Consider the following 24918-nt stretch of genomic DNA (forward strand, 5'->3'; position numbering starts at 1 on the left):
CCCTCCCCCCCTCCAAGCCCATCGACGCCGACGTCCCGCGCACCGGCACCCCGCTGCCCGAGCCGGAAACCGAGGACGACGACCCTGCGGTACCGGTTCCCGCAGGCGCGAGCTGTCGAAGGCGGGGGTGCGGGGCGGTATCAGACGGGTCGACGGACGGGAAGAGAGAGGGAGAGGAGTGTCGCCATCATCCGGGCGCACCGGTGTTCCATGAGGGCAGCAAGGGGTGGAGTTGCTGCAAGCGGCGGGTGCTGGAGTTCGATCAGTTTGTGAAGATCGAGGGGTGCGCGACGAAGGGGCGACATTTGTTCGTGGGGTCAGGGAGAAAAAAGAAGCAGGCGGCGAAGGCGAATGAGGCGGTGGCGGGAGGGGAGAAGGGTGAAGACGGGGAGGGAGAGGTGTTGGAGGCGGGGTCGGTGCGGAATGATTTCTACCAGTCAGCGATGTCGTTGACGTTGTCGTTTTATCTGAAGAAAGTGCGGAAGCCGCCGGCGTCGACGGTGGAGTTCACGGGGGAGGAGATGAAGTTGGATTTGATCACGGAGGATGGGAAGCGGTATCGGGAGACGGTCGCGCTGTTTGCGGAGGTGGTGCCTGAGGAGTGCGAGGTGAGCATCCGGCCGTCGAAGGTGGAGATGGTGCTGAAGAAGAAGGAGCCGGCAGCCTGGCCAGGGCTGCGGCAGGGAGATGCGAGTAAAGGGGAGATATACCAGGTTGGGAAGGCTGGTAGGGCTTAGACTCATCGCTTGGATACTTTAGACGACGTTGGCAGTAGGTATAATAGATTTGGACCGTCTAAACTGTATATCGATATGTATCCTACTCGTATGCCCTGCTTGACATATCGCGAAAGCCGACTAATACGATAGACTGTGCCCGCATACAGCGAAACTCAATGAAGGGTAAAGCAGCTCTATAGCTTTGGCTTCCGCTTAACGAGACCCATCATCTTATCTAGGTACCTGGCGCTCATCGTCCTCTTCTCCCCATCCGACAACCGATCCCACTCCCTCCGCGACGCCTCTTCGATCACGCGATAGCGAGCCACCTCCTTCCCTATCCACCCCATCGCGCGATCCGCCGTTTCCCCAACTTTCTCCATCGGAATCAAATGCCCGGTATCCTTCAAGATGACGTGATCCACCCGCCCCTCCGCTACCCCCCCGCTTCCTCCAACACCAACGCCAGTGATGGACAGTTTCTGGTCCCGGAACTCTGGGGCCGACAGTGCGGATTCATCGCCGAAGACGTAGAACACGCTGGGACGGAGGTGCGGGAGGTTGTGGTAGGTGATGATCGGCTCCGGGCGATAAAAGGGGGTTTGGGGCATGCCGGTGGGGGTGATGTCGGGGTGTGTTAAGCGATTCCAACTGGGGTCGGCTTTCTCGATTTTCGTGTATGATCCGTGGACTTGGGGTGTATTTGGACCGAAATTTGGTCTTAGAAACGTGAATACCTCGTGATGTTTGGTCGTGGTCAGCGTCACTTCCTTCTCGGGCAGCGGCGGAGGCGTGAGGGTTGGCTCGACCGTAGTCGGCGCGACGTGCTTCAGCGTTCGCTCTGCCGTAGGGGTCTCCTCATAGAGGACGGTTGGGAGCTCTCGGAAACCATGCTCGATCCATAGATTGCGAACCCGTGGGTCCCAGGTGCCGTAGAATTTGCTCTTTTTCACTGACGCGGCTGCGACTGCTCTCGACGGCCACCGGTCTCTTCGCCCGGCAGAAGCGTTGGCTGGCTGGTAGTTTCCTGATGACGAGGAGTACGCTTGGATGACGGGATCAATGAGGATCAGTGATTCAAACAGACGTGGATGCAGCAGTGCTAGGTTTGTGAGCTGGCATCCGCCCATCGAATGGCCTATGCCCATCATAGGCCTAGGCATCTCCTTTCGGAAGTGGTTCACCATGCCAAGTAGGTCTCGGCTGTGGTCGAACCATGACGCTGCAATACGGGTTAATCTCGATAACCCTGATGATTATTCGGTTTGGACGTACGATCATCGCCCAGTTTGCCTTCATTCAGGACACCACTATACCCCTGCTGCGAAACATCTGCGGCCCAGATATTTCGGATCCGGATATTGGCTGCTTTGGCTCTCTTGAGGAGCTCGTCCCATAGCGGTTCGTACAGCTCCTGAAAACATATTAGATATGCAAGACAGGTGTCTCTGAAGCAAAACATACCTTTGGAAAGCCATTTGCGTGGGCGCCAATGATGGTCAAATCCCCAGGTTGTGGCTTGAGGTTATCCAACGGGGTGTATTGCTTGACATGGAGGTGGCATATCTCATCATCTTTAATTGCGGCGTGCGGGTATCCGCGGATATGTTGACATGGTACGGAATGTACCTGGACCTGGAAGTATTTGGAGGACATGTTCAGGGTGTGTAAGGAGAACTCTGGGGGATATTATATCAAGCAATGGTCAAGAAGGGACTTCAAGCGATATGGCGACTTCTTTACGATCGGATTCAACGCCGAGCATTCACCAACCCTCCATTTCCAGCCGAACACGGCGTTCGAGGTCGACGAAGGCGTATAACAGCCGACGTAATCCCCAAGTCCAATGCCGAGGTCCAGGAGAGTATGGGGCAACACAGATTCTTTCTCGACCTATGTAGCAGAAGTTCAGGAGATATCAGAATTCTCGAATGGTGCGAACCAATGTCAAAAGACTGATTCAAGAATTATTTGTAGTTGTTGATACGAAGATTGGTGACTACGGAGGTTCTGAAGCTGGTATATAAATGCAATTCCGTCATTCCCGCGATGGAAAGCCGAGACCGCGAGCTTGGATTGCTTGGTCCTGGATACACGGCAGGAACGACCGGCTCGGCACGCCCTGAGCACAGCCACGTTGCGGGGATGACACAACAGCGTGCAGTCATGAGTCAGCAAGCCACCAGTCCACCAGAATCACTGCCAACTGCCAAGCACCCAAGTCAAGGTGTGGCTAGTACCGACGCGTCGCTGTGGCGCCAGGAACTGATTCCTGTCTGGACTGCGTGTGCGACGCGTCAAGGCTCTACACATGCAGATTGATATCTGGCCACCAGACAGGCAGAACCCAACCACACAATCAAGAAAGCCCGAGGATTGCCACTTTTCTATTAAATTCTCTCTCTCACAACTGCTTTTCGTATGCAATCCTGTTCATAACAGATGTCGGTGGTCATCTCGTCGCTGTGTGGAGCTTTTTCACGACGCTGAAACCGGCGTTGTCCGTGGTACCGAAGTTAATTCGAGGGCCCATGAACGAGGATGCAATGTCGGAGATTCGTGTTCCTCAGATCTTCGCAGACTTGAGAGTCTCCATCGTCCCGAATGAGATCCCAGAGTCAGAACTGACCGATGTATGTGGGATGAAGAATGCGTACTTCTGTAAACTGAATCGTTGCAGCTCGAAGTGCTCTTGGAGACATATGGTGCTGATACTGTGCCTTATGGCACTGGACCCGCTGAGTTGAAGGACCTCCTCAAATGCACTCACATCGTGTCCGGATCCATTGACTTCCCGGAATATTATGCTGCTCTTGACCGGGTCAAAGCCGTTGTGACGCCGAAATGGGTGAAAGACGGCATCAGAAAGACCAAACTCTTACCAGTACGCCCATATAGTCCCGATCCAGCCCTCGTTCTGCGCGATGTCGTCGTCTATTTCACAGGGTTGCCTCCAGGTGATGTAGAAGTCCTGACCGGGGGACTCAACGCACTTGGCGGTGTCCTCTCAAATGGCAAATCGAAACTCGTCACCCATGTTGTAGCCTTGGACATCACCCCTTCCCTTGCGAAGACGATTGAAGATGGTAGACTCAAGGCGAAGGTTGTTCTGCCGCACTGGTATGTTTCAAAATTGCAGGTTCTCAGCTTGCATCTGACATGTTTAGGCTCAATGACTGCCTGAAGCTTGCACGAAGACTCAACGAGCGCCCATATCAGTTACCTGATCCGGCAATTTTAAACCTGAATCCACCGCGAGTGAAACCGACCAGTAGTGCAAATATCCGCGGAGCAAGCTCTCCTTGCCCGAGTGAGCTGTTGTCCCCCGGAAACACTCCAAGGAGATTGCGCAGTTCGACGGCCCTTGACGGCCAGTTTGTCTGCTTTTCTCATGAAGGCGTGTCTGATGAGCATCGAAAACTGCGAGAGGAACTTGTCGAGGCTGCTGGTGGTCGGCTGGTTGATGAAGTCAAGCGTGCCACGATATACGTCTCTCTGTACCGCGATGGAAAAGGCTACGTGGAGGCATACCAAAGGAAAATTGTCATCGGCAACCTGGCCTGGCTCGACTTCGTTATCTCACACGCAAAGTTCAACTTGCCTACTCGACGACTCATGCATTACCCCGTCCCTCGGAGCGGCATTCGCGGTTTTAAAGGCACCAAGATTTGCATCACGAACTACACCGGCGAAGCTCGGATCTATCTGGAGAACCTGATTCTCTCCTGTGGTGGAGACTACACCAAGACTTTCTCAAAAGACAACACTCATCTGATCGCCGCCAACGAATCAGGCGAGAAAGTGGAGGCTGCGAGAAGCTGGGAAATTCCCATCGTTAACCACCTCTGGCTTGAAGATTGCTATGCGCAATGCGAATGCCTGTCTCTGACGCATGCGAAATATGTCTATTTTCCACACCTGACGAACTTGGGAGAGACCGTCGGCCAAATTCAAATGAACCGGGCAGCACTGGGCGAACAGGTTCAAGGCCTGGCGAAGAAGTATGGCATCACACTAAAATCGGGACGTTCGAAGCCAGTCGCAGCGGCTGATGGCACGCCTGACCCTGATTCCGACTTGACAGATGAAGACGACGATGTTCTGGACCACGATACCCCAAGTTCCCCTTCGAAGACAGCATCGTCACGAACATTGTCTTCGCGAACAGTGAATGCGACCCCCTCAGGTCAGCCATCGTCCAAGACACCGAGGACTTTAGTCATCGGACAAGACAAGGAGAACGAGACCCCCCCAACGACAGGCGGCCGTGGAGCGAAGAGCCGTGCACTCTCGAAAGTACATGACATGGCCACAGACATGAACCTGTTTGACAGAGAGATGAAGCGGAAGGGGGGCGTACTCCACGGTCGGGATCGACGGTCAGACGCCTCTATCGTTACCGATGACACTGAGGACAAACCCCCAAAGTCAAAGAAGCGTCGTTCCTCTGAATTCGATACCTCGACCGAGGTGGATGAAGAGATTTCCGTGAAGAAGCAGAAGGTGGTCAAAGCTGTCAAAACGCTGAAGTCTCCAGTCATGCATCGGATGATGGTCACCATGTACCAGCCTTGGCAGAATAATGCGAGGAAGGAAAGCAACGACAAGGTAAGGCTCGATATCTATGTCACTATGAGCCATGCATCCACTAACACAACCTCCACAGAACAAGCTCCGTAACCTGGGCATTTTCATCACCGAGAAGCCAACCGAAGTCACCATTCTCTGCGCCCCAGCCATCGTCCGCACGAAGAAATTCGTCACCGCCCTCGCGGGGGCGCCAAAAGTCGTGTCCACGGACTTTATCGACGATGCACTCGAAAATAAAGAACTCCCGGATCCGGATGGCTTCGCCCTAGAAGATCAAGAAGGCGAGCAGCGTTGGAATTTCAACCTTGTCGAGACCCTTGAACGCGCGGATTTAAACTGCCGTCAGCTTCTTAAAGGCGTGCAGATATTCTGTACGCCAAAGGTCAAAGGCGGTTGGGAGGGCTACAATGAGATCGCGGTCGCCAATGGAGGGTCCTGCCGGTTGTACGAAGGGAAGGAGAAATTTCACGTCCGAGTTCCCGGCAGTCAGAAGTCGAAAAAGAGCTCACGGGACAGCTTGACCGCGGCGCAACACGATCCCGTCTTCCTCGTCTCGTCGACGCAACCGGCGGATCGAGCCTTGTGGGAACATTTCCGAAAGATGGCGCAAAACGCGGATATGGAGCCGAGGATCTGTAGCGAGAACTGGCTGCTGCATGCGGCGATGACGCAGGAGATGGAGTGGGGGGGTGATTCGGTTGACCTGACGGTTTAACAAGCAGATTGATGTGACGGGTCTTGGGTTCGGTGGGATAGGATCGGAGACGTATCGGCAGATTATACTGCCATTGGCCACGTCCATAGTGTTGGCATATCTACATGGCTCCTGGCGTTCTGATGACCACGCTCTGTTTTATACCTTTTCGGCATTACTATCAGCATTAGCGTTTCAGCTTTGCATCTTATAGTTAGGTACCTACGATACGTATTCTCGCAACGTGAGCGAGCGTAATGTAGTGATGCGTTGGATTCGTAGAATCCTTACTCCTCGATGCTTAGCGATGCTCATGAACCTTCGTCGCCGTCCACATTAGAAGAACTTGATGCCCTGCTGATCATCACTTCCAAATATCTGCGCCTTTCCCTTCTTCACCAGAACCTGCAGTGACTTCTGCAACAACTCCATATCCATCCCATGGAATTCTACCACCCGTTAGCTTCTCCCTAGCTCAACACGCTCTATCTCAACCCCAGGGCACCTAAAAACATACCTTGCGACCTGGTAGCATCCCCCTCCGCCAACTCATATAACGTCAACACCGTCCCCCTCTGCGCCGTCGCGTCCACCCACGCCTCAATCAACCCCGCCCACTCCTCCGGCCGCCTCCAATAAACCCAACACCTCCCCTCCTCACCCCTCCCCTTCTTCCCCGTCCCATCCACCCACTCCGCGCGCTCTCCGCCCTCCGTTCCCGCCATCCACGCGATCACCTCCCGCGCATCGCGCAGCGCCAGCCGCTTGCCAAGCTTGCGGTTCCAAAAGAGGTCCGAGTCGAGGGCGTCGACGAGGGAGAGGGCGAAGAGGCGGTGGTGGCGGCAGTAGGATTGGATGAGGGTGCTCCAGGAGTGGAGCTGAGAGAGGCGGGTGGAGGCCGTGGGTTGGAGGGAGAAGAATGGGGGGTAGTGGTAGTGCGGGGGGAAGGGGAAGGCGGTGTTGGTGCTGGGGGGGGGGGGTGGGGGGGGGATGGAGGTGGGGTGGGGGGACGCGGCGGTGGTGGACATGGTGGGGATATATTTGGATGTCTGATTTGGGATGGAAATTGAGCGGTTAGGGTCTACGAGTGTACATTCTGGGGAGTTCGGAGATTTATGTTGCGGTTGAGGAATATCAAAGATGGTGGACAAAGAAATGATGCCTTTCGTCACGTGATGCATTTACCAGAAGATTTCCGAGATGGCGGTCAAATGCTGTCCTAAATTATGCTACACGCTTCTAATTTCCCTCTATGGGTCATCTGAGTCGGACGAGCATCTTCTCCGCTCCCTCTAATAGGGACCGTACCTCTTCCGCACATCTCGCGATGACTGCTCCGTCAATGACCCTATGATCCCCGCTCCAACTGAACACCGCTTCTTCTTTTCTAACCAACTCGCCGTTTTCCCCAAACGCAGGGGTCACTCGAGCTCTCCCGACTCCAAGAATGGCGACTTGCGGGCCCACGATTACAGGAGCGACTGCCCCGCCACCGATGCTGCCGATGTTGCTCACCGTCATGGTCGCCCCGGAAAGGTCGTTGGCTGAAAGCTTGCCTTCTTTGGCAACTGCTGATAATCGTGATATCTCGGCCGCGATTGTTGCGATGCTTTGTGTCTGTACATTGCGGATAACGGGGACGAGAAGCCCCGAAGGTGTATCAACCGCAACCCCGATATTGTGTGAAGCTTTGTGGATTAGAGAGGGACGAGAGGGGTTGCTCGTGGTGTCAAGGTGAGCATTTAGCTGGGGGAATGAAGTAAGCGCGAGGGAGACGGCTTTGACGATGAAAGCAAGGGGTGTGATCTTTTGGCTTGTCGTTGAGGTATTAAGTTTCCTCCGGAGCTGAGTCAGGCCCGTAAAGTCGACGTGATCCGTGTAGAGGAAGTGCGGAATCGAGAGGGAGTTGGTCATGACCTTGAACATCTGCTGCTGAATCATGCTTAACGGCACCGTCTTGTCCTCGGCCAGAACTCCCACTGGAGCTGTTCTTGTAGCACCCACAGTGTCGGATGGCGAGGCGGAATCCCTGGCGGCGATGAATTTCTGGATGTCGTCCTTCGTTACTCTGCCCTCTCTCCCGGATCCTTCTATTTCTGATATGTCGACTTTAAACTCCTTGCTAAGATGTCGAACCGCGGGCGTTGCCAGGGTCGCATGTTTTCTGCTGTCCATAGGCCGTGAAGCCGTCGACGATCCTACCGCACCGTTCTCCGTCGGAGTAGGTTGTAGCGACGCTCGAGAGGGCTCTTGCGATTGGGGTGGTTCCTTGGCTGCCGTATCCGTCTCTCCCGGGACTTGGGTGAGGGCCTCGTCTTCGGGCGAGACTTCGCTTTGGATATCGATGTCTACTAACGGCTGCATATATATGTTAGCAGATAGTCATGAAATCTCGGGACACGCTTGAGCCACACCTTTCCAACTTTCGCCATATCATCTGCCTCGTAGTGCAACTTCTTGATGATGCCATCGAATCGGGATGTAATCTACACCTGTGAGTGTCGTATTCCCTCCTACCATTATTGGCTGCCGTACCTCTACCGACGCTTTGTCTGACTGGACTTCGCATATCTTGTCGAATTGCTCTACCCGTGCTCCTGGCTGCACAAACCACTGGATGATCTGACATTCGGTAATGCCTGGTGATGGATTAGTCTCAATCGATTCTTCAGCTGGGGTAGATGAGACTTACCTTCGCCAATATCTGCCAGCAGATATGGCTTCACTACATATTGCCGTGAACTTCCATGAAACAAATGTCTCTCCGAGGGCTGACACGCTCCCGGTGCTGCAGTTTTGGGAATGCCTGTGGTCCGTAGTTGTGATAATGGTTGTCTTGACCGTCGTAGGACGCTATAAGCGATATTTGATGTCCTCGACGCCATTGCAATTGTAAATTATTGTGTGTGAAGGACTTCATGTTCGGCAAACGCGCTCTGTATATCTTGAGTATGTCACTAACAATCAAGGATGCAAACCCCAAGGTACAGCCGATGGTAGCCGTGTCTTTATCATCGCCGTCATGGTGGCCCGTGCACAGAAGTTATTCAGAGATGAGAGTTCGGACATTTGAAGATGAGATGAACTGCCGGTACCGGAGGAATATCAACCCAAGGTTGTCTTAAAGTAGCATCAATTGGTCTTTCAAGCGTGGTACTGCATCGTTTCTCTCCTTATCGATGCAGTCCCAGAGTAACCCCCAGCACAAGCGACAATGGGTTGAGTCGCTATATATCCGGTCCCTTCTGGTACAGTTTACCAAACGTCTCCAGCCCTATATCCTGCACCTACTAACGACCAAAGTGAAGGCTGGCGCAGTTGCGGGCACGACCACTGACCTATCCCTTTACCCCCTCGATACTCTAAAGACCCGCCTCCAATCATCCCAGGGCTTCGCCGCGGCAGGAGGCTTCCGAGGCCTCTTCAAGGGTGTCGGAGCCGCATTCGTCGGCTCCGCGCCAGGCGCGGCGCTCTTCTTCGTGACGTACGATTCCACGAAACGATATCTGCTGAAAGGGTCGGGCGAGCACAAGAGCCACGGAGCTCTGTCATGGATCCCGCCTAGTCTACGAGACCCGACCGCGCACATCGTCGCTGGAAGTCTTGGAGAGCTGGCAGCATGTACGGTCCGGGTGCCGACCGAGGTGGTCAAGCAGCGTGTACAGGCGTCGCAGCACCCGAGTTCGTTGTCATCTCTGGTCTTCATCCTGTCGAGATGGAGGCATGAAGGAATCGTACATGTCTGGAAGGAGATGTACCGAGGATGGGGCATCACGGTCATGCGCGAAGTGCCGTTCACCATTATCCAGTTCCCGCTCTGGGAAGGATTCAAGTCTCGGTGGGTTCACAGGACTCGGGAGAAGTACGTCGCGGCGCAGAATGCGAAGGGGGCGGTCATCGATCGAAATGTGCTAGAGGAACCGATATCCGCTGCCGCGTCTGCGATCTTCGGAACGCTTTCCGGTTCATTTGCGGCGGCTATGACGACGCCGTTGGACGTCATGAAGACAAGACTAATGCTTTCAAAGGAGAGGCGGACCTCCGCTTCGGTGTTGAAGCAAGTTCTTCGAGAGGAAGGATTCCGTGGGCTGTTCTCCGGTCTCGGGCCCCGTGTGATGTGGATTGGTGGAGGAGGATTTATCTTCCTAGGCAGCTATCAATGGGTTATCAATCAACTTGGAGGCGGAGAATAGAGTAGAACATTCATCTCATGCTGATACATGAATATACGATCATGTCACCATGGAAGGCGTACAATGGACGTATGCCCTTCATAGACCATAGCGTTCAGCTCGCGCTTATACATGATGTTCTATACCCAAAGCCCAGAGCGAACCCAACTGAGTAGAAGACCTCCGCCAACCTAGATCCTAAAAACACCCCCGCTACATAAACGAATTCAAATTCCCACCATGTCATGATCATGCCGTCTTCTTCGAAGGATTCCGTCGCCGCCACTTCACCGTCGCCGACGCATCCACGTAATCATCCTCTTCAACGATCGACTTCTCAGGACCCAGGCTTATGATCTTCACCTGATTGGCAAATCCAACGCCGACACTCCACTTTCCCAGCCGTGCCATCGGGCCGGGACGCGATACAAATAGCCCATCAGATACAGGCTTGGTTCTCGATTTGCCCTCCTCCTGGTTCAGCGGCGATGTTTGGAACTCTCCAGAGGATGAGATCGTCCACACTTCCCATGGCGCCGATAGAATGCGAGAAGAGTTCGGAAGCACTGCGCGGTTGTTGGATCGAAGGCGGTATTTCGGTGCGCTGGCGGAGTGAGGCAGCGGGATTTTATCGGATTGCATGGCGGAAGTGGTGGAAGCGCTGCCTATCTTGTCGCCGTTCGTCATGGGTTTTCGCCGTAATCCCACGAGCGACTTGTCAGAGGTGGCTTCCCATGCACCCGGGCACGGAATGGTGTGCACGGCTTCCGTTGCATCGCCAAGGCCCTTACACGACTTCTGCGACGGATTCGTCGCGTCCCGAAGACAAATCAGAGCAGACTCCCCGCCCTTTGCGGTGAAGGTGTGGAACCTGCAACGGTCCTCGACCGCGTCGGCGTATGCGATGCAGATGGAGTGCACCGCCGTACCACCACATGAATGACACGATCGTCGCTGTGAATGTAGAAATCGGAAGGACGACATTTTAATCTTCCCGAAATGAAGAATTTCGATTTCGCTCAGCGTGGAAGAATCGCATACGATGACCTTGTCGGCGGCCAAGACTGCACACAACCCAAGCGCGCTGATGCTGACCGTAGCTCGTGGCCGGTAATCTGGATTGATAGCTGTAGTCAGGGGGCTGGAGCCCCAAGAACCGTTCGCGTCTCTGCATGCGACGAGCGTCTCTCCTTTCTGGGTGGTGATAAGCAGTCGCGGATGCTGTGATGGCCGGGATATGAGAGTCGAAGAAATAATCCGGCCGTCGTAGACTCGGTGAGATGGTCGAATGGACGATTGCACCGGATCGATTTCAACAAGCCAGCCCGACGGTGTGACTGTCAAGAGAATGATAGCGCCAACATCGTCATGCGAAATCGTTGCAAACTGGAAGGTGCACAGGGGGAAATGAGGGAGATCGAGTCGGCATATCCAAGATATTCCTCTCCGTGGGATGCTCCAGATGGCAATTGACCCGCTCTCGGCGCACATGGCAATCCACGTTCCGGTATCGTCAATCGAGCAGGCCACGATGGGCCAAAGAGGAGGGACCACGGCCATGGTGGCAATAGCGTGCTGGCTGTATTCGCCGCTTTTGACGTCGTATATGTGGATCGTTACAAGGCGATCAAGCGAGATCGAAACGAAATGGCCTTTCCGGGAGCTGACCAGCTTCGTGACGTCTAGAGAGTGTATAATCGGCAAGGAGTTGAAAGTGAAGAGTCGATCCTCAATTTCGACGAGCTCCAAGTCATCCTCAGGGAGCTCTTTGAACAGTAAGTAGTTCATCAGCAAGGTTATCACGGCGATGGCGAACACAAGACTAATTGTGAAGTGGAAGACATGCTCGGATACGGCTTCCTGGATAGTCGTCAAAATGGAGTGATTTTGCTCGACTTCCGCATACCGATTGGCTCCGGCGAGCACCACAAACAACGGATCATATACTCGGGCCAAGAAGCTATATCCTCCAGGCTTAACAAATCCCACCACTTCCCTCGCGGTTGCATAGTCTTGCATTCGGAGCCATGCCGCTGGGGTCCTGGCTTGGTTGATAGGAGCAGGTGTCGGATGAGCCAAAGGATGGGATGTATTGCGGCTCGAAAAGACCCATCGAACAAGCTTGAGTATTGAGGCGGGACGGGCAGGATAATCAAAATGCCCATTAAGCGCTAAAACGAAGCAAATCGTCACCGCAGACCCAGCAATCCGAGTGCTGAACGGTAGCTTGCCTGCAAAGAGTTCCACAAGCCAGTACTTCCGTTCATGCGCCCCTTGTTTTGGCGGTGTGTTGCCGATAGTAACTTTATCAAGCGAGTCCTGAAGCTCGATTCTCCGGATGTCGACGCTAAGGACTGCGACCAAGAAGGTCAAATGGAACATGAAGTCGAAGATAAGGGCGACTGCGGCATATGCGCAGAAGGCCGAGACACCAGGAGATACGACTTTCGAGAGCAACCACAGCACACAGAGGTTCTGAAATGCGGCAGCTAGGGACAGATGCCCGACATCGCCAAGGGCATTTGCAACTCGGACAATAGCTGAGGTTTGTGGCGGCAACGCGAACACGGCATTTATTAGACGAAACCTGAAAACGTTAGGATGGACATAATCCAGATACAAGTTGACAACAAGATTCAAGACGGACATATTCTCCAAACCTAGAATGACAACGACGAAAGGATATACTTCACGCGGGATCCGTGCTAAATCGATTTTCAACAACCCGCAGATCGTGAAACTGGCAACAATGGATACTCCGATCTACTCTCAAGTTAGTAAGCAGATTACATGACGAGACCCAGCAGCATACCTCCGTGACGATCGCCAGCACCAGTCCAAATCGACTCTTAACCGCCTTTTGATTGCCCAGGCTGATTGTAAGGTACACTGCCGTCAAGAGATACGCAACCGCAAGCATAAAATCGTCATTAAAACTCAACGGCTGAAACGTAAACTCGTACAACTGGCTTCCTGTAACGTTCCCGTCTGAAGGGTAGAAGGTCAAGCGCCCTGCGGATTCGTTGACCAGAGCCTTCATCCGCTCTTCCCACTGTTGTTCGGTGGCGCTCCCCGACCGGTCAAAGAAAGTGACCACCAGCGCGTCGGCTGCAGCCAGACGGTCCTTCACGAACAATTTTCCCGCAAAAACCGAGGTTGGTCGAAGAGTGAAGTTGAGATAGGTCTGGCACTGGCTCTGGCTGTTGATGGTCGCTAGGATGTCGTCGTCGGACCGGATCGCTGCGGACGAGCAGTTCCAAAACATCAGCGGTGAGTGGATGCCCCAGGAAAGGGACAGGGGATTGTCGAATTCGGTGGCTCCATCGAAAACTCCTTGGCCAGACTCCATATCGTTGCCATAGGGAGCTCCGACGAGATGCTCTTGCACGTCCAATGCCTCCAACAGCAACTCCTTTTCCAGCGCCCTCATATAGCTCCCATGGACCCACACCTGTCGCACTTCCACATCGGCTTTGACATCCGGACGCCCTTCATACGCCTTCGCAGATGTCCAGACGTGGTGCGGCAGCTTCCGAAAGCCGGCCGTTGGGTTGTCGTAGAGGAAGAACACCGGGTAGCAGAGCAACACCGCAATCGCGACCGAGAAGAGAATCCATTGTAGCCAGTGACGCGCAGCGCCGGCCCCGTACCGATAGAAAGTTTTCCGGATCGGGTGATTCGAGCTCAGATGAGGTGGTTCAGTGGTTCTGGCGACGAGGTTAGATAGTGCGATCGCAGTGTAAGTATGCGGCTGCTGCGGCATATCGCAAAGGAATACTCACCCTCGGAATGGGTAGAGAAGATACCAAATCATACGGAATGGTGTGCAGGATTGAGTCCACACCTCGCGACTCGAGCATTTGTGCACGAAGTGGTGCAAAAGGTAATAATTAGGAATGGTCAGGCGACGAAGCCGGCACCAGGGCGGCGAAACCCACTCCAACCCCAATTACGTAGTGGTCTGAACTAGGATTCGTATCGATCGATCGGGTAAGACATACGTAGTACGGAATACGGTAACGATTCCCGTAATCCTGTGTCTCTCGGCCCGTGAACTATTTATCTAGTGTGGTGAGTGGTCAAACTCCGCGGACTCGGGATCTCATTCGGAAATCCCGAAGAATGGTCGAGTCCCGATTCTCGAAACTTTAAATCAGATTCGTGAATGCTAAGATCGCTCTCGGCAATGGAGGAAGTACCTACGGAAGTAGAAATATGCATCGTTGAATAATGAATCGAGTGGAGGGAGCCGATATCGATGATTTAATTAGAGGCGCTACGGAGGTCCATTTCAAAAGTTATTGCTCGCCAAGGAAGTGGCATGATTATATAAGCAGTTTCGAGAGCCTATGCCACGGGCACTGGACTGCCTATAAACGGGGCATTTAATTCAAGTCTTATTATAGAGCCTAATTCGAGGCAAGGGCGCCGGGCATTCGATTTACTGCGCCTAGTACCCGCCCGTTGGCTAGGCACCCTACTGCCCGTGCGATCGGCTTTCGAACGGCTTATATAATCAAGCCCCTTTCTTGGCGAGCAATAACTTTTGAAATGGGCCTCCGTACTGCAGCTATCTTAATTCTTAGCGCCTGGCTTTGTTCATGGTCGGCTGGCGTTTGACTGGCGCCGATAGCCATGATGCGCGAAACCCTTTTGGGCACAATGGCGTTCGGGGAACCCTTAAGGCTCAAGACTCAAGACTCAAGACTCAAGACTCAAGGGCTCAATCTTGGGACCTCAAGATAGAATATTGGCGACATAAAATGCTAGGATAGAAAAGGAGTAATTAGCCATTGTTCATGTGAGATAAATAGCGGTTTCGCTCAATCAGGTGATTAATGCAGCGACACAGTGGGAAAACACCATTAGATTCCAAAAGAGCGTAGATAGATTAACCTTGATCCTGAAGAGCCGGATCCTACGAAAACAGGCTGTTCCTGCAACTATTTTATATGGTTTACAATGGTGATCTTTTCCCTAAGAAGGGAAAGAATAGGTGTATAGAATCGAATACGGAATGAAGTCGTGGGGAAACGCCAAGAAACACAGATATTCTGTGACAGTTCAAACCCGATTTGGAGTTCGGACGGTTAAGGGGGCTTTCTCGTTTGGGATGTGGGAAAGGCTATGGTACCAGACTGCAGGCTCCGATCGGGAAGATCTTCTAGCAAGATTGAAGTCAATAATACCGATTACGATTACCGGATATATTGAAGTAACGTTGATGGAGAAGAGGGGGATTGAAGCTGCAATCAACTGAGCGGATCACAGTGATGCTCCGAGACCTTTTTCTCGCTCCAATGGCAAACAAATCAGTCATACCAGTTGCGATGGTCCTTTCCGATGTTCTTCATATCAAATCCAAGAGTAATCTAGACTCGCCATTGATCACCGTCTTTTGTTCCAAGAGGCATGCTTTACCTCTTCTATCCTGAGAACCCAAGATGCGCTATGGACACATACCGGTAAGTAAGTAAGCTGGCTAATGTACAGTACTGTACTTAGGATTCCAATGCCATGTCTCCATCCTCATCGTTCTTTATGCGCCTGCTCGTTCGCAGCGCGGTCCCGTCGAATGAATGCAAGACGACTATCCTCGCAAACGGCCAAAGACTCCTAATTACGGTCGATCAAGCCGGTGTCAAGCTGTCATCCTTCCTAAAGGTTTCTCCACGTATAACGATGCCTCCTAGCGTTGTAAGGCTGCCCAATCGATATTTCAGTCGTCATCCTCCATGGTTTCGTCATCGCCTGCACTTTCATCATCTTCCCAGTCCTCGTCCTCATCCTCGTCCTCATCTGCATCCGGCTGCCCAGCCAGCGCGGTCCCCAGCTCCTGCAAGATCTCCTCCGCATGCTCCTTGAGCCTATCATCCTCATAGTCCACAAAGTTAAAAAGCCGTAAACACTCCACCAGACACTTCTTGCTCCGTCGTAGCAACGGCAGCGTCCCCTCGCTCACCGGCGCCGATCCCTGCAGCTCACGGTCGGCGAAGAGCTTGTAGCACCATCCGCACAGATACCACGCCTCCACGCTGCTATCGTCCTCGGCCACGAGCCGGTCCAGCACCTCGCTCGCTTCCTCGAACATGTCCACTTCCATCAGCAGGCGAGCGAGGCTGATGCGGGCAGGGAATTCCGGGACATCGGGATCCTCGGGCCGCAGATCTTTCCAGATGTCGATGCTTTTGGAGAGATACTCTCGCGCTTCGGGTTTCTTCGTCTGCGATATCCGCACCGACGCGACCGTTTGCAAAACTTCGGGTCGGTCGGGGCCGATTAGAAGGGCTTCTGATACGGCTCGTTCGCATTGTTGCTCGGCTTCAGCGTCGTCGAATCTGCAGGCGCGGGATTAGTCAACTAGAATAACAAATCCGATCATCCGCACGTACGACAAGTCCGTCATGAACACCTCCGCAATGCCACACAGCGCCGACGCCAACTTGTGTCGCTTCTCATGCGCCGCCGCGCCCGCCTCCTCGCCCGGTAAACCCGACAACTCCGCGATCTGCCTCCTTAACACCTCCGCCCCCTTCTCAAACCACCCGATGCTCTCCATCCCCCCTTCCTCACTCAACTGCGCCAACCAGAGGAACTTCTCCGCGCCGCCTCCTTGCGACTCGGGGATGGACCCGTCGGGGTCCGCTTCGGTCGCGAGGGTGAAGTATTCCCTCGCTTCGTCCACCAGCCCGAGTTCCACGCAGATTTCTCCGAGTAGTGTGAGCGCGGGGAGCGCGGCGGAGGACTGTTCGGGGGTTTGGAGCTGCTTGTATGCCTTCATGGCAGATTTGAGCGCCGCGGTCGGGTCCCCCGTCTGCAATGATGCTGTCGCATGTTCCAAAAGCTCTTGCGCAGGTGGTTGAGGCCGTTCGGACGATTCGCCGGCCGCCTTGCCGTTCCGCCTGCCTTTTCTGCCCTTCGATGAAGGCTTCGTTTTCGCCATTGTCGACGGATTACTTCCAATGGCCAATCGCGAGATATGTAGTGAACGCTTTGAATTATATTTACTCCGGTTATCCTGTCGAAATCGAAGACACCAGTGTTGTGCCTAAGGAAAATCACGGTTGTCGAGGTTGCTGTGGTTTGTTGTCTCGAATATAAAAATTTCGGTTGACGTAGGACGGCGTCCATCTGGGTGAGCAAGGGTCCCCAACCCAATGTGAACCCCATCTCCACCTTCAATTCATATCACATAATATGATAATCGATTCTTCCGCAAATTTTCGAAACACATCCCATCATCGAATGCCATGAAGCGGAGCGCCCAACGCACACTCGCCCTACCATGGGCATACCGGCTCCCAGGGCTCTGCCGGACATGCCAACTCCGCGCCTTCGCTTCCGCACCTCCTCCGAACTCCACGCCCACCAGCCCTCCCAAACCCGTCTATAGCCCGCCCCCGCGCATCAAAGCCTGGACGAAGCAGGCGGACGAAGATGATTTCGTCCCGAAAATCCTGGGGGCGCCCATTGGGCAGCGAGCATCGCCGAGGCCGCTGCACGAGCAGGCGCCGATAGCGAAACTTTCGGCGCAGGAACGGAACCTGGAATCGCGGCAGGAATTGTATGGGGTCTATACCCGGGCTATGTGCTGACATGATTGAACTGGATGCTTACGCTATTCTAGAGTTAAGGAGTTGTCGAAGAGCTACTTTCGCGACCGGACGAATACGAAATACCACAAGGGGAAGACATTCCTCGCGAACCCGCAGATCTTCAAACCCGGACCTGCGCTGTATTTCCCGAACATCCGCGGCACGACATTGGACGCGCCCAAGGTGCTGTCGGACACCACGTCGGTTCTCCGAGGCAAGGTCTCCGTGGTCACGATCTTCAAGAGCCAGTGGGCGGTTTCACAGGTGGAGTCGTTCGTCGGGAAGAAGCAGAACCCTGACGTCCACGCACTACTAGACGACCCTCGCGCACAGCTGGTCGAGATCAACGTGGAAACGAATTATGCGCGGGCCTTGATTCAGCGGCTGTTCCTCGGGAATCTCAAAGGCGAGCGGAAAAGGGAGGACTGGAAGAACTACTTCTTCTTGCGCGAAGGCATCCCGGATAACCTTCGGGAAGCGATCGGGTATATCAATGGAGAGGTGGGCTACGTGTATCTAGTGGATGAGAATTGCAAGATCAGATGGGCGGCGAGTGCGGAGGCGGAAGGAGACGAGTCACAGTATCTCGTGAAAGGCCTGAAGCGATTGTTGGGGGACGTGGCGCCCGCATCGTCGTAGTTGGCTGGAAACCAGCAGCGCATGTCCTTTCAGTAAGGTCATGACATATGTAACATATGTAACAGTAGTGTACAATCGCATCGATCGTATCCGTGATGTCCTGACCGGCCATCCACCATCCGAATCCGCGACCTCGCTCGCCAACGCCTGAACTCCGAGCTAAGGGGGTATGCCGTCTCAGTGAAAATACAACAGCAACAAGAAACAGAACGCGAGAAATACCCCCAATATGATGCCATCCCTTCTCCGCTTCGCACCTATCCGCCCGATTAAGGTGTTGATCCCGGGGACCTGGCTCGCGGCCCCCACGATCCGGCGGTTCACGTTCGCGAGCGTCTCTCGCTGCAGCCCGAAATTCTCGTTGATGGCATACGCCTGCGCCAGCACGCCGTCGGTCAGGTTGTGGCTGTTATCAATTCGCCCCCGCTCGTCCAGCATGTAGTCCGCCTCCGCCTGGCTGGGGTTTGCAGAGCGGTAGGCGTCGATGTCCGAGCGGACGTTGGAGAGGAGGTTGGCTTTGTTGCGCAGCTCGGTGATGGTGGATTTTATGCGAGAGAGCTCGCGCTTGTGCTCGGATAATATCTCGCGGTGGCGGGCAAGGTTGTTCTGCTTGAGGGCGGAGGAGGTGAGGGCGGATTCGGAGTCGAGGAGGCGGGAGAGTTGGCCGATGACGGTTTCTCGCTACGTGGCAGAGTTAGCATGAGGAGAGGCACTGGTGGGATGAGGAATACCTTTGATAGGATCTCATTCAATTGGGTTTCTGCCCTGGATTCTTCTTCGGTTGGTCTCGAGGGTATGTTGGTCATGGAAGCGAACTGAGAGTACGTATGAAACAGCGTCTCCGTCTACCATGTGTTAGTGCTAGCAATGCAGTCGGCGTATATATCGTAATACCTGAGTCTCCAGGCTTCTTGCCTGTTGACGCAGCTGTGCCCAGCCACCTCCAGTGGACGTCATTTTCAAAAACAGCCCTTATTTTAAGGACAAGTGGAGGAAGCCGGGCTGTTGTTCATCGAATATGGTTTCAATGATGATGCTGATGGTGATGGGTTCATCGTGTTCGATGGCGGAGGTCAAGTGGATGAGCGAGATAAGGCATCGAGGCTCTAAGGCTGCTACTAGCCTACTACATATTTGTTTTCAAAATTCAACATGCCATCCCTGTCCACACATCACGTGCTGCATTCCCACTAAGCGACTTCACCACACCTCGAATTTCCTCATCTCACGATCAAGTTTCACGACGACCACGATCTCACCGCCCGATTCCCGACTTTTGACGAGCACGATACTCGCGCATCCTATTCAAAATGGTACGCTGGATTCCTCAGTCCAACTAGAAGAAACCAACGCTCACGAAATGCAGTCGTCCGGAAAGGTCAAGGCTGCCCAGCTCTGGGGGAAGAGCAAAGATGATCTCAAGAAGCAACTCGATGACCTGAAGCAAGAGCTGGTCCAGCTGCGCACACAGAAGATTGCCGGAGGCGCTTCATCGAAACTCACCAAAATGTAATGCTCCCTATACCGCGTGAAATCCGCTGGTTCCTGTGTCATTCGGGTGGCGCATTGGACAGTCCTCATGGATATCTATGCATGTTGATATGAACCTTCACTAACGCTCCAATCTTCAGCCACGATGTCCGGAAATCCATTGCTCGAGTCCTCACCATCATCAACGCCAACCAACGCGCCCAACTCCGTCTCTTCTACAAGAACAAGAAGTACCTCCCGCTCGACCTCCGCCCCAAGACCACCCGCGCCATGCGACGAAGGTTATCGCCGGCGGATGCCGCCAAGGTGACGGAGAAGCAGAAGAAGAAGCAGACCCATTTCCCGCAGAGAGTCTATGCCATCAAGGTATACTTTTACGAACCCCTGTGCTGGGTGTGAATGATCGGAATCAAGGCTAATGTGACGCAGGCATGAAAGCATAATGGGCACATGGTGTTTCTGGGTTTGATAGCATTGCACTTGCAGCGGTCTGCATCGTTCACTTCCATCCAGGTAGACGGATCGGTCATGTATCCCTGACGGCGGTTTCGATAAAAAGCAAGAATGGAACTTCTACAGCGTCAAAAAAGTTATCCCACTCAAATCATCAAAGTGCACGGCCATTTCAATATCAATCCGGATCTTTGCGACTCGAGTCCAACCCCTCCAGAACAAGAGCATCCGTCCATGAGGGGTTATGATCGTACCTGTGTGCAGAGACCGATGCCAAGGCCATTTCCACCATTTTCCTAGACCAATTACCAATGTCCACCAGTAATCCAGCTTGCCCAGAGTCTCCGTATATGCAGTTCGGGGCCACTTCCTACAGTAGCGCTGCATAGAACCCAGTAGGGAAGCGGCGTAGGATCAACGTGACAGGGAGCGTAATATGAGTATCTCAACATTATTGCTAACGTAATCCACAAGTGAGTTAGCGATACAAGCGAGTTAGCCAGGCCAAATCTCACCAAAATCGGGATATTTCATAACCCTCTATCACAAAAACAACATTATAATAAAGTATAAAAGTTGATGGATAGACTTTACCAGTCATTTTAAGCCTTTCCTTAAATTTATAGAGCTCTAGCTATTGTGGTTGTGGATATACCTAGGTCAGAGTAGATTCTAGCACCTTTTAGCACCTAGGATCTAGATATATCTATCTACCACTACAATAGCTAGGGCTGTAAAAATTCAAGGAAAGGCTTAAAATGACTAGTGAAGTCTATCCATCAACTTTTAGATTTTATTATAATGTTGTTGTTGAGATAGAGGGTTATGAAATATCCCGATTTTGGTGAGATTTGGCCTGGCTAACTCGCTTGTAACCATGGCTAGTTAGTTAAAGGTACTTCTACAAACCTAATATACTTTACAACCCAAATTCTTATGGCATTGTCGTATATCGATCTCCAAAACGTGGCTCTATTCTCTCAAATCTGAAGTCGACCCAATCGCTCAGTATGAATCCCGATTTTCCACCCGATCTAGTCGTCCGCAGGGTCGGAACTTGGATCAGACACGTTGGTCATCCAACCAAGCTTTCGGTTGGCTACTTCGCCAGGGCCGCCCGCCCTTGGGAGTTCACTCTCCTCTCACTCCAATCCCGTTCAGCGTTGGAATTTCGATCTTGGCCTTCTTGGGTCACATCCAGGAAGCGGGAATCGTTCCCTAGGAAAGCAGGAATCTAGCCCGTTCACAGATTTCCCAAGTCCCAACTCATCGGAGGCTAAACGAAGATCTTTCCTACTTAGCCTCTAGCGACCAGCGTATGCCGCCTCAAAGCACAACAAAGTCGAGAATGCCTTATCCACCGGCCGATAGTCACGGAACTCGTAGTTGAGGTTTTCTGCCGAGTGCCTAGCACTTAGCAGCGGGCCAAGAATAGAGTATTGCCAACAAGGAAAAAAGCAAAAACGCTCGGCTCGCACCACAGCTTTCAACGTCCATTATGCATCATTCATCACCTCATGACGCCGCATATCCTTCCAAATTTCGTAGTCCTCCCCGCTCGCTTTCGCAGCTCGCTTGCGGCGTCGGTCTGCAATCTGACCGTGTCCATCGGCCTGCCCGATGCCAGGATATTCAGCGATACGGTGCTCGCCGCCGCCAATAAGGCTTGCATGGATAATCAGGCTACTTTCCCATGATGCGGCGGTGCATGCTTTCCTCGATGTGGGTGACGAATTGGGACCCGGGGATTTGTGTTTGTACGCACTACTGCAGGACGCTAAGTGCTACCCTAAATTAATAGACGGCTAAGGTTTTTTAAGGTCGACACACAGTCCGCCAGTGCTGAGACTGCTGACTGCTGAGCCCTCTGTGACCGTTAGCCCTTCGCGTTTTTCCATTTTACGCCGTTGGTTTAGATTTGCTCCCGCCACTAACAGCAACTTCTACCAAGGTAAAGTTACAGTAGAACGGGTGGAGCAACGAGGCGAGGAACATGTCTGAACTCTGAAGAATCATGATTTACGGACGTAATACAGTCCATCCGTACAGAATAGCTTTCGAGTTTCGACCATCCGATACAATGATTGGCACCCCCATCCTATTCCGGATGGTGGAATATGTCGCCTTCAAGGATACGATAGCGTCCCGCGTGGGAGCACAACTGTCCGCCATGAATCAATCCTTGCGAATTGCAAACCTTCGGTCAGATCCTACCTCTCTTTGGTAATCGCGTGGAGAACTAGCCAACTGGGTCTAGATCCTTGAACGGATCGAAATCTTGGGGGGTTCCTAGTTCTCTTAAAAGTCTGGGATGTCCCATCGCGTCTCCTCATCACATGGTATCGATACATTGTTATTGAACGTCCTGCGAAACCGAATCCAAGAAGGCCCATGCAGTTCCGACCCGAATTTTTCTGTCTTCTCCTCAAAGCGATCTGGTAAAGGATCGTGCATAACGCGGGCCGCTATCGGCCGAATTGACCGTGATGGCATCGACCGGGATCGATTACGGACAGCCACAAACGGGGGTGGGACAACCCGTTTACGGCGACGAGAAACAACAAGCATATAGCAGCGAGAAAGTCGCAGCGGGAGCTGGACAACCGGTTTACACCGAGAAAACCCCAGCAGGATATGATGACGGGGAAGACGAAGTCAATATTTCTGTTCGAAGGGGTAGCAAAATCGCTGGCGACAATACGCATCGAAAGTTAAAACCCCGTCATATCCAGCTTATTGGTATCGGAGGAACAATTGGGACGGCTCTGTAGGTTTTGAAATTCCTCCCTCAATAGCAGAAGCTAATCTCATTCAGCTATGTCCAGATTGGCCAGGGACTTCTCAATGGCGGTCCGGCTAGTCTATTCATCGCATTCACCGTCTGGTTCGTCCAAGCCCAGATCCCTTGTCGATTCGAATGTTTAACTGACCCATGAATAGGTGTACGTTCATCCTCGCCGTGACCCTGTGCATGGCGGAAATGGTCACCTATCTGCCAATCTCGTCTCCGTTCATCCGATTCGCGGGTCGCTATGTCGACGAAGCGTTCGGGTTCGCGGCCGGCTGGAACTTCTTCGTCTTTGAAGCGGCCCTCGTGCCGTTCGAAATCGTGGCATGTAACGTCATCATCAAGTTCTGGGACGTCGACGATGTCGTTCCCGCGGGAGCCATCATTGCGGCTGTCCTCGTGCTTTACGGGTAAGTCAAACCCGGAGACGCACGGAGCAAACAGACACTTACAATACCAGGCTAATCAACGTCCTCGCGGTGAAGTGGTACGGTGAGACCGAGTTCTGGGCTGCTATCGGTAAGGTCCTATTGATCATCGGCTTGATCATCTTCACCTTCATCGTCATGCTCGGAGGGAACCCCAAGCGCGACCGATTCGGCTTCCGTTACTGGCGCGATCCTGGCCCCTTTGCCGAACTTTACAAGGAGGGTAACCTAGGCCGCTGGCTTGGCCTCCTCCAATGTGTCATCCAAGCTTCCTTCACGATCGCCGGCCCGGATTACGTGTCCATGGCAGCAGGCGAAACGGAGAACCCCCGAGTCGTCATGCCGAAAGCGTACAACGCCGTCTTCTACCGTTTGACTGCATTCTTCGTTCTCGGTTCGCTTTGCGTCGGCATCAACGTGCCGTACAATGACCCGGAATTGACCGCGGCGTTCAAGAATAGCGAACCCGGTGCCGCCGCGTCGCCGTACGTTGTGTCCATGAATCGGTTGGGGATTCCCTTCCTGCCGCATATCGTCAACGCAATGGTCTTGGGTGCGGCCTTCTCCGCTGGAAACAGTTACGTCTACTGCGCCTCGAGATCGCTTTATGGCTTGGCGCTGGAAGGGAAAGCACCGAGGTTTCTGACGAAATGCACCAGGGCCGGTGTGCCCATCTATACGGTCATTGTGGTCCTTATTATTTCTCTGCTGTCATTCCTGCAACTATCAAAGAACTCGGCCGTCGTGCTCAGCTGGTATGGTCAATTTCGCTCAATATTCAGAAATGCTCTGCTAATTCCATTGGGTCTAGGTTCGTCAGCCTGGTGACGGCCAGTCAGCTACTTAACTTCGCGGCCTGCTGTTGGACCTTTCTCGCCTTCTATAGAGCCTGCAAGGCACAGGGTTTGGACAGAAATAGCCTGCCGTACAAGGGCTTCTTGCAGCCATATGCGGCCTATTATGGGTTGACAGGCACATTAGTAATGGCCTTTGTCGGTGGCTACACTGTCTTCCTCCCTGGAAAATGGGACATCCCTACTTTCTTATTCTCGTAAGTGACCCCATTTTGCGATAACACATAGTCGTCAGTGCTAAACATGGTGCAGCTATACCATGATCGGAGTTTTCCCTGTCCTATTTATCGGCTGGAAGTTGATAAAAAAGACAAAATGGAGGAAACCAGACGAGGTTGACCTTTATGAGGATTTGGACGAGATCGAGGAATACCATCGGAATTTCGTTCCGATTCCTCCGAAGTGAGTTCCGCGCCTCGAAATCATCGGGGATATGTGCTAATGACGCCTCCAGGAACGCACTCCAAAAATATGCGAACAAGATCTTCGAGTAAG

General features: G+C 53.1%; 12 protein-coding genes across 12 annotated transcripts in view; 6 read left to right on the top strand and 6 right to left on the bottom strand.

The window, feature by feature from the left end:
- P152DRAFT_504391 (chord-domain-containing protein) overlaps positions 1 to 986 on the top strand; it is a 1521-nt gene extending 535 nt beyond the window's left edge. The window contains exon 3 of the mRNA XM_033682365.1: positions 18 to 986. Coding sequence (XP_033538563.1) covers positions 18 to 737 — 720 coding nt within the window. The 3' untranslated portion in view covers positions 738 to 986. The remainder of the gene's footprint in view (positions 1 to 17) is intronic.
- P152DRAFT_453540 (alpha/beta-hydrolase) lies at positions 507 to 2702 on the bottom strand. The gene is made up of 3 exons (XM_033678393.1): positions 2184 to 2702; positions 1995 to 2133; positions 507 to 1941 (listed from the first exon to the last, which is right to left on the bottom strand). The coding sequence occupies exons 1-3, from the start codon at positions 2373 to 2375 to the stop codon at positions 914 to 916; spliced, it is 1359 nt and encodes a 452-aa protein (XP_033538564.1). The 5' UTR covers positions 2376 to 2702; the 3' UTR covers positions 507 to 913.
- A 342-nt stretch (positions 2703 to 3044) lies between these two features.
- P152DRAFT_453541 (BRCT domain-containing protein) lies at positions 3045 to 6150 on the top strand. Its single transcript, XM_033678394.1, has 4 exons — positions 3045 to 3352; positions 3400 to 3839; positions 3887 to 5327; positions 5386 to 6150. Exons 1-4 carry the CDS (start codon positions 3266 to 3268, stop codon positions 6022 to 6024), a joined length of 2607 nt encoding a protein of 868 aa, XP_033538565.1. The 5' UTR covers positions 3045 to 3265; the 3' UTR covers positions 6025 to 6150.
- Positions 6151 to 6249: 99 nt separating this feature from the next.
- P152DRAFT_486237 (ESCRT-II complex, vps25 subunit) lies at positions 6250 to 7031 on the bottom strand (the record flags this gene model as incomplete). The annotated part of the gene is made up of 2 exons (XM_033682082.1): positions 6250 to 6452; positions 6521 to 7031. The coding sequence occupies 2 exons, from the start codon at positions 7029 to 7031 to the stop codon at positions 6340 to 6342; spliced, it is 624 nt and encodes a 207-aa protein (XP_033538566.1). The 3' UTR covers positions 6250 to 6339.
- Positions 7032 to 7249: 218 nt separating this feature from the next.
- P152DRAFT_504395 (uncharacterized protein) lies at positions 7250 to 8888 on the bottom strand (the record flags this gene model as incomplete). The annotated part of the gene is made up of 4 exons (XM_033682366.1): positions 7250 to 8361; positions 8418 to 8489; positions 8539 to 8642; positions 8696 to 8888. The coding sequence occupies 4 exons, from the start codon at positions 8886 to 8888 to the stop codon at positions 7261 to 7263; spliced, it is 1470 nt and encodes a 489-aa protein (XP_033538567.1). The 3' UTR covers positions 7250 to 7260.
- A 250-nt stretch (positions 8889 to 9138) lies between these two features.
- On the top strand, positions 9139 to 10196 carry P152DRAFT_504396 (mitochondrial carrier; the record flags this gene model as incomplete). Its single annotated transcript, XM_033682367.1, has 2 exons — positions 9139 to 9251; positions 9312 to 10196. The coding sequence occupies exons 1-2, from the start codon at positions 9183 to 9185 to the stop codon at positions 10194 to 10196; spliced, it is 954 nt and encodes a 317-aa protein (XP_033538568.1). The 5' UTR covers positions 9139 to 9182.
- Positions 10197 to 10310: 114 nt separating this feature from the next.
- Positions 10311 to 14111, bottom strand: P152DRAFT_4269 (uncharacterized protein). Its single transcript, XM_033677283.1, has 3 exons — positions 13958 to 14111; positions 12988 to 13882; positions 10311 to 12938 (listed from the first exon to the last, which is right to left on the bottom strand). The coding sequence occupies exons 1-3, from the start codon at positions 13987 to 13989 to the stop codon at positions 10425 to 10427; spliced, it is 3441 nt and encodes a 1146-aa protein (XP_033538569.1). The 5' UTR covers positions 13990 to 14111; the 3' UTR covers positions 10311 to 10424.
- A 1783-nt stretch (positions 14112 to 15894) lies between these two features.
- Positions 15895 to 17118, bottom strand: P152DRAFT_386770 (uncharacterized protein; the record flags this gene model as incomplete). Its single annotated transcript, XM_033675850.1, has 2 exons — positions 15895 to 16513; positions 16568 to 17118. 2 exons carry the CDS (start codon positions 17116 to 17118, stop codon positions 15895 to 15897), a joined length of 1170 nt encoding a protein of 389 aa, XP_033538570.1.
- A 240-nt stretch (positions 17119 to 17358) lies between these two features.
- On the top strand, positions 17359 to 18521 carry P152DRAFT_453548 (uncharacterized protein). Its single transcript, XM_033678395.1, has 2 exons — positions 17359 to 17739; positions 17803 to 18521. The coding sequence occupies exons 1-2, from the start codon at positions 17426 to 17428 to the stop codon at positions 18407 to 18409; spliced, it is 921 nt and encodes a 306-aa protein (XP_033538571.1). The 5' UTR covers positions 17359 to 17425; the 3' UTR covers positions 18410 to 18521.
- A 65-nt stretch (positions 18522 to 18586) lies between these two features.
- Positions 18587 to 19366, bottom strand: P152DRAFT_386739 (V-snare-domain-containing protein; the record flags this gene model as incomplete). Its single annotated transcript, XM_033675848.1, has 3 exons — positions 18587 to 19090; positions 19141 to 19254; positions 19304 to 19366. 3 exons carry the CDS (start codon positions 19364 to 19366, stop codon positions 18587 to 18589), a joined length of 681 nt encoding a protein of 226 aa, XP_033538572.1.
- A 227-nt stretch (positions 19367 to 19593) lies between these two features.
- Positions 19594 to 20386, top strand: P152DRAFT_4524 (60S ribosomal protein-like protein L35). Its single transcript, XM_033678290.1, has 3 exons — positions 19594 to 19722; positions 19776 to 19918; positions 20041 to 20386. The coding sequence occupies exons 1-3, from the start codon at positions 19720 to 19722 to the stop codon at positions 20297 to 20299; spliced, it is 405 nt and encodes a 134-aa protein (XP_033538573.1). The 5' UTR covers positions 19594 to 19719; the 3' UTR covers positions 20300 to 20386.
- A 2453-nt stretch (positions 20387 to 22839) lies between these two features.
- Positions 22840 to 24917, top strand: P152DRAFT_387925 (amino acid transporter; the record flags this gene model as incomplete). Its single annotated transcript, XM_033675902.1, has 7 exons — positions 22840 to 23120; positions 23169 to 23237; positions 23294 to 23551; positions 23602 to 24324; positions 24381 to 24620; positions 24676 to 24825; positions 24878 to 24917. 7 exons carry the CDS (start codon positions 22840 to 22842, stop codon positions 24915 to 24917), a joined length of 1761 nt encoding a protein of 586 aa, XP_033538574.1.
- Between the last annotated feature and the right edge of the window lies 1 nt (position 24918).

The sequence above is a fragment of the Eremomyces bilateralis genome (genome assembly GCF_010015585.1).
Source record: "Eremomyces bilateralis CBS 781.70 unplaced genomic scaffold P152scaffold_1, whole genome shotgun sequence".
NCBI lineage: Eukaryota > Fungi > Ascomycota > Dothideomycetes > Eremomycetales > Eremomycetaceae > Eremomyces > Eremomyces bilateralis.

Bases quoted from the DNA above. Each gene is read 5' to 3' on its own strand.
- P152DRAFT_4269 (XM_033677283.1), bottom strand. From the start codon at position 13,989: ATGATTTGGTATCTTCTCTACCCATTCCGAGG. The intron at 13,883-13,957 runs GTGAGTATTCCT...CCTCGTCGCCAG, and splicing joins CTTCTCTACCCATTCCGAGG to AACCACTGAACCACCTCATC. The intron at 12,939-12,987 runs GTATGCTGCTGG...ACTTGAGAGTAG, and splicing joins TGCTGGCGATCGTCACGGAG to ATCGGAGTATCCATTGTTGC.
- P152DRAFT_453540 (XM_033678393.1), bottom strand. From the start codon at position 2,375: ATGTCCTCCAAATACTTCCAGGTCCAGGTACATTCCGTACCATGTCAA. The intron at 2,134-2,183 runs GTATGTTTTGCT...ATATGTTTTCAG, and splicing joins ACGCAAATGGCTTTCCAAAG to GAGCTGTACGAACCGCTATG. The intron at 1,942-1,994 runs GTACGTCCAAAC...CCCGTATTGCAG, and splicing joins AGGCAAACTGGGCGATGATC to CGTCATGGTTCGACCACAGC.
- P152DRAFT_4524 (XM_033678290.1), top strand. The intron at 19,919-20,040 runs GTAATGCTCCCT...TCCAATCTTCAG, and splicing joins TCATCGAAACTCACCAAAAT to CCACGATGTCCGGAAATCCA.
- P152DRAFT_453541 (XM_033678394.1), top strand. From the start codon at position 3,266: ATGTCGGAGATTCGTGTTCCTCAGATCTTCGCAGACTTGAGAGTCTCC. The intron at 3,353-3,399 runs GTATGTGGGATG...GAATCGTTGCAG, and splicing joins CAGAGTCAGAACTGACCGAT to CTCGAAGTGCTCTTGGAGAC. The intron at 5,328-5,385 runs GTAAGGCTCGAT...CAACCTCCACAG, and splicing joins GGAAGGAAAGCAACGACAAG to AACAAGCTCCGTAACCTGGG.
- P152DRAFT_453548 (XM_033678395.1), top strand. From the start codon at position 17,426: ATGAAGCGGAGCGCCCAACGCACACTCGCCCTACCATGGGCATACCGG. The intron at 17,740-17,802 runs GTATGGGGTCTA...ACGCTATTCTAG, and splicing joins CTGGAATCGCGGCAGGAATT to AGTTAAGGAGTTGTCGAAGA.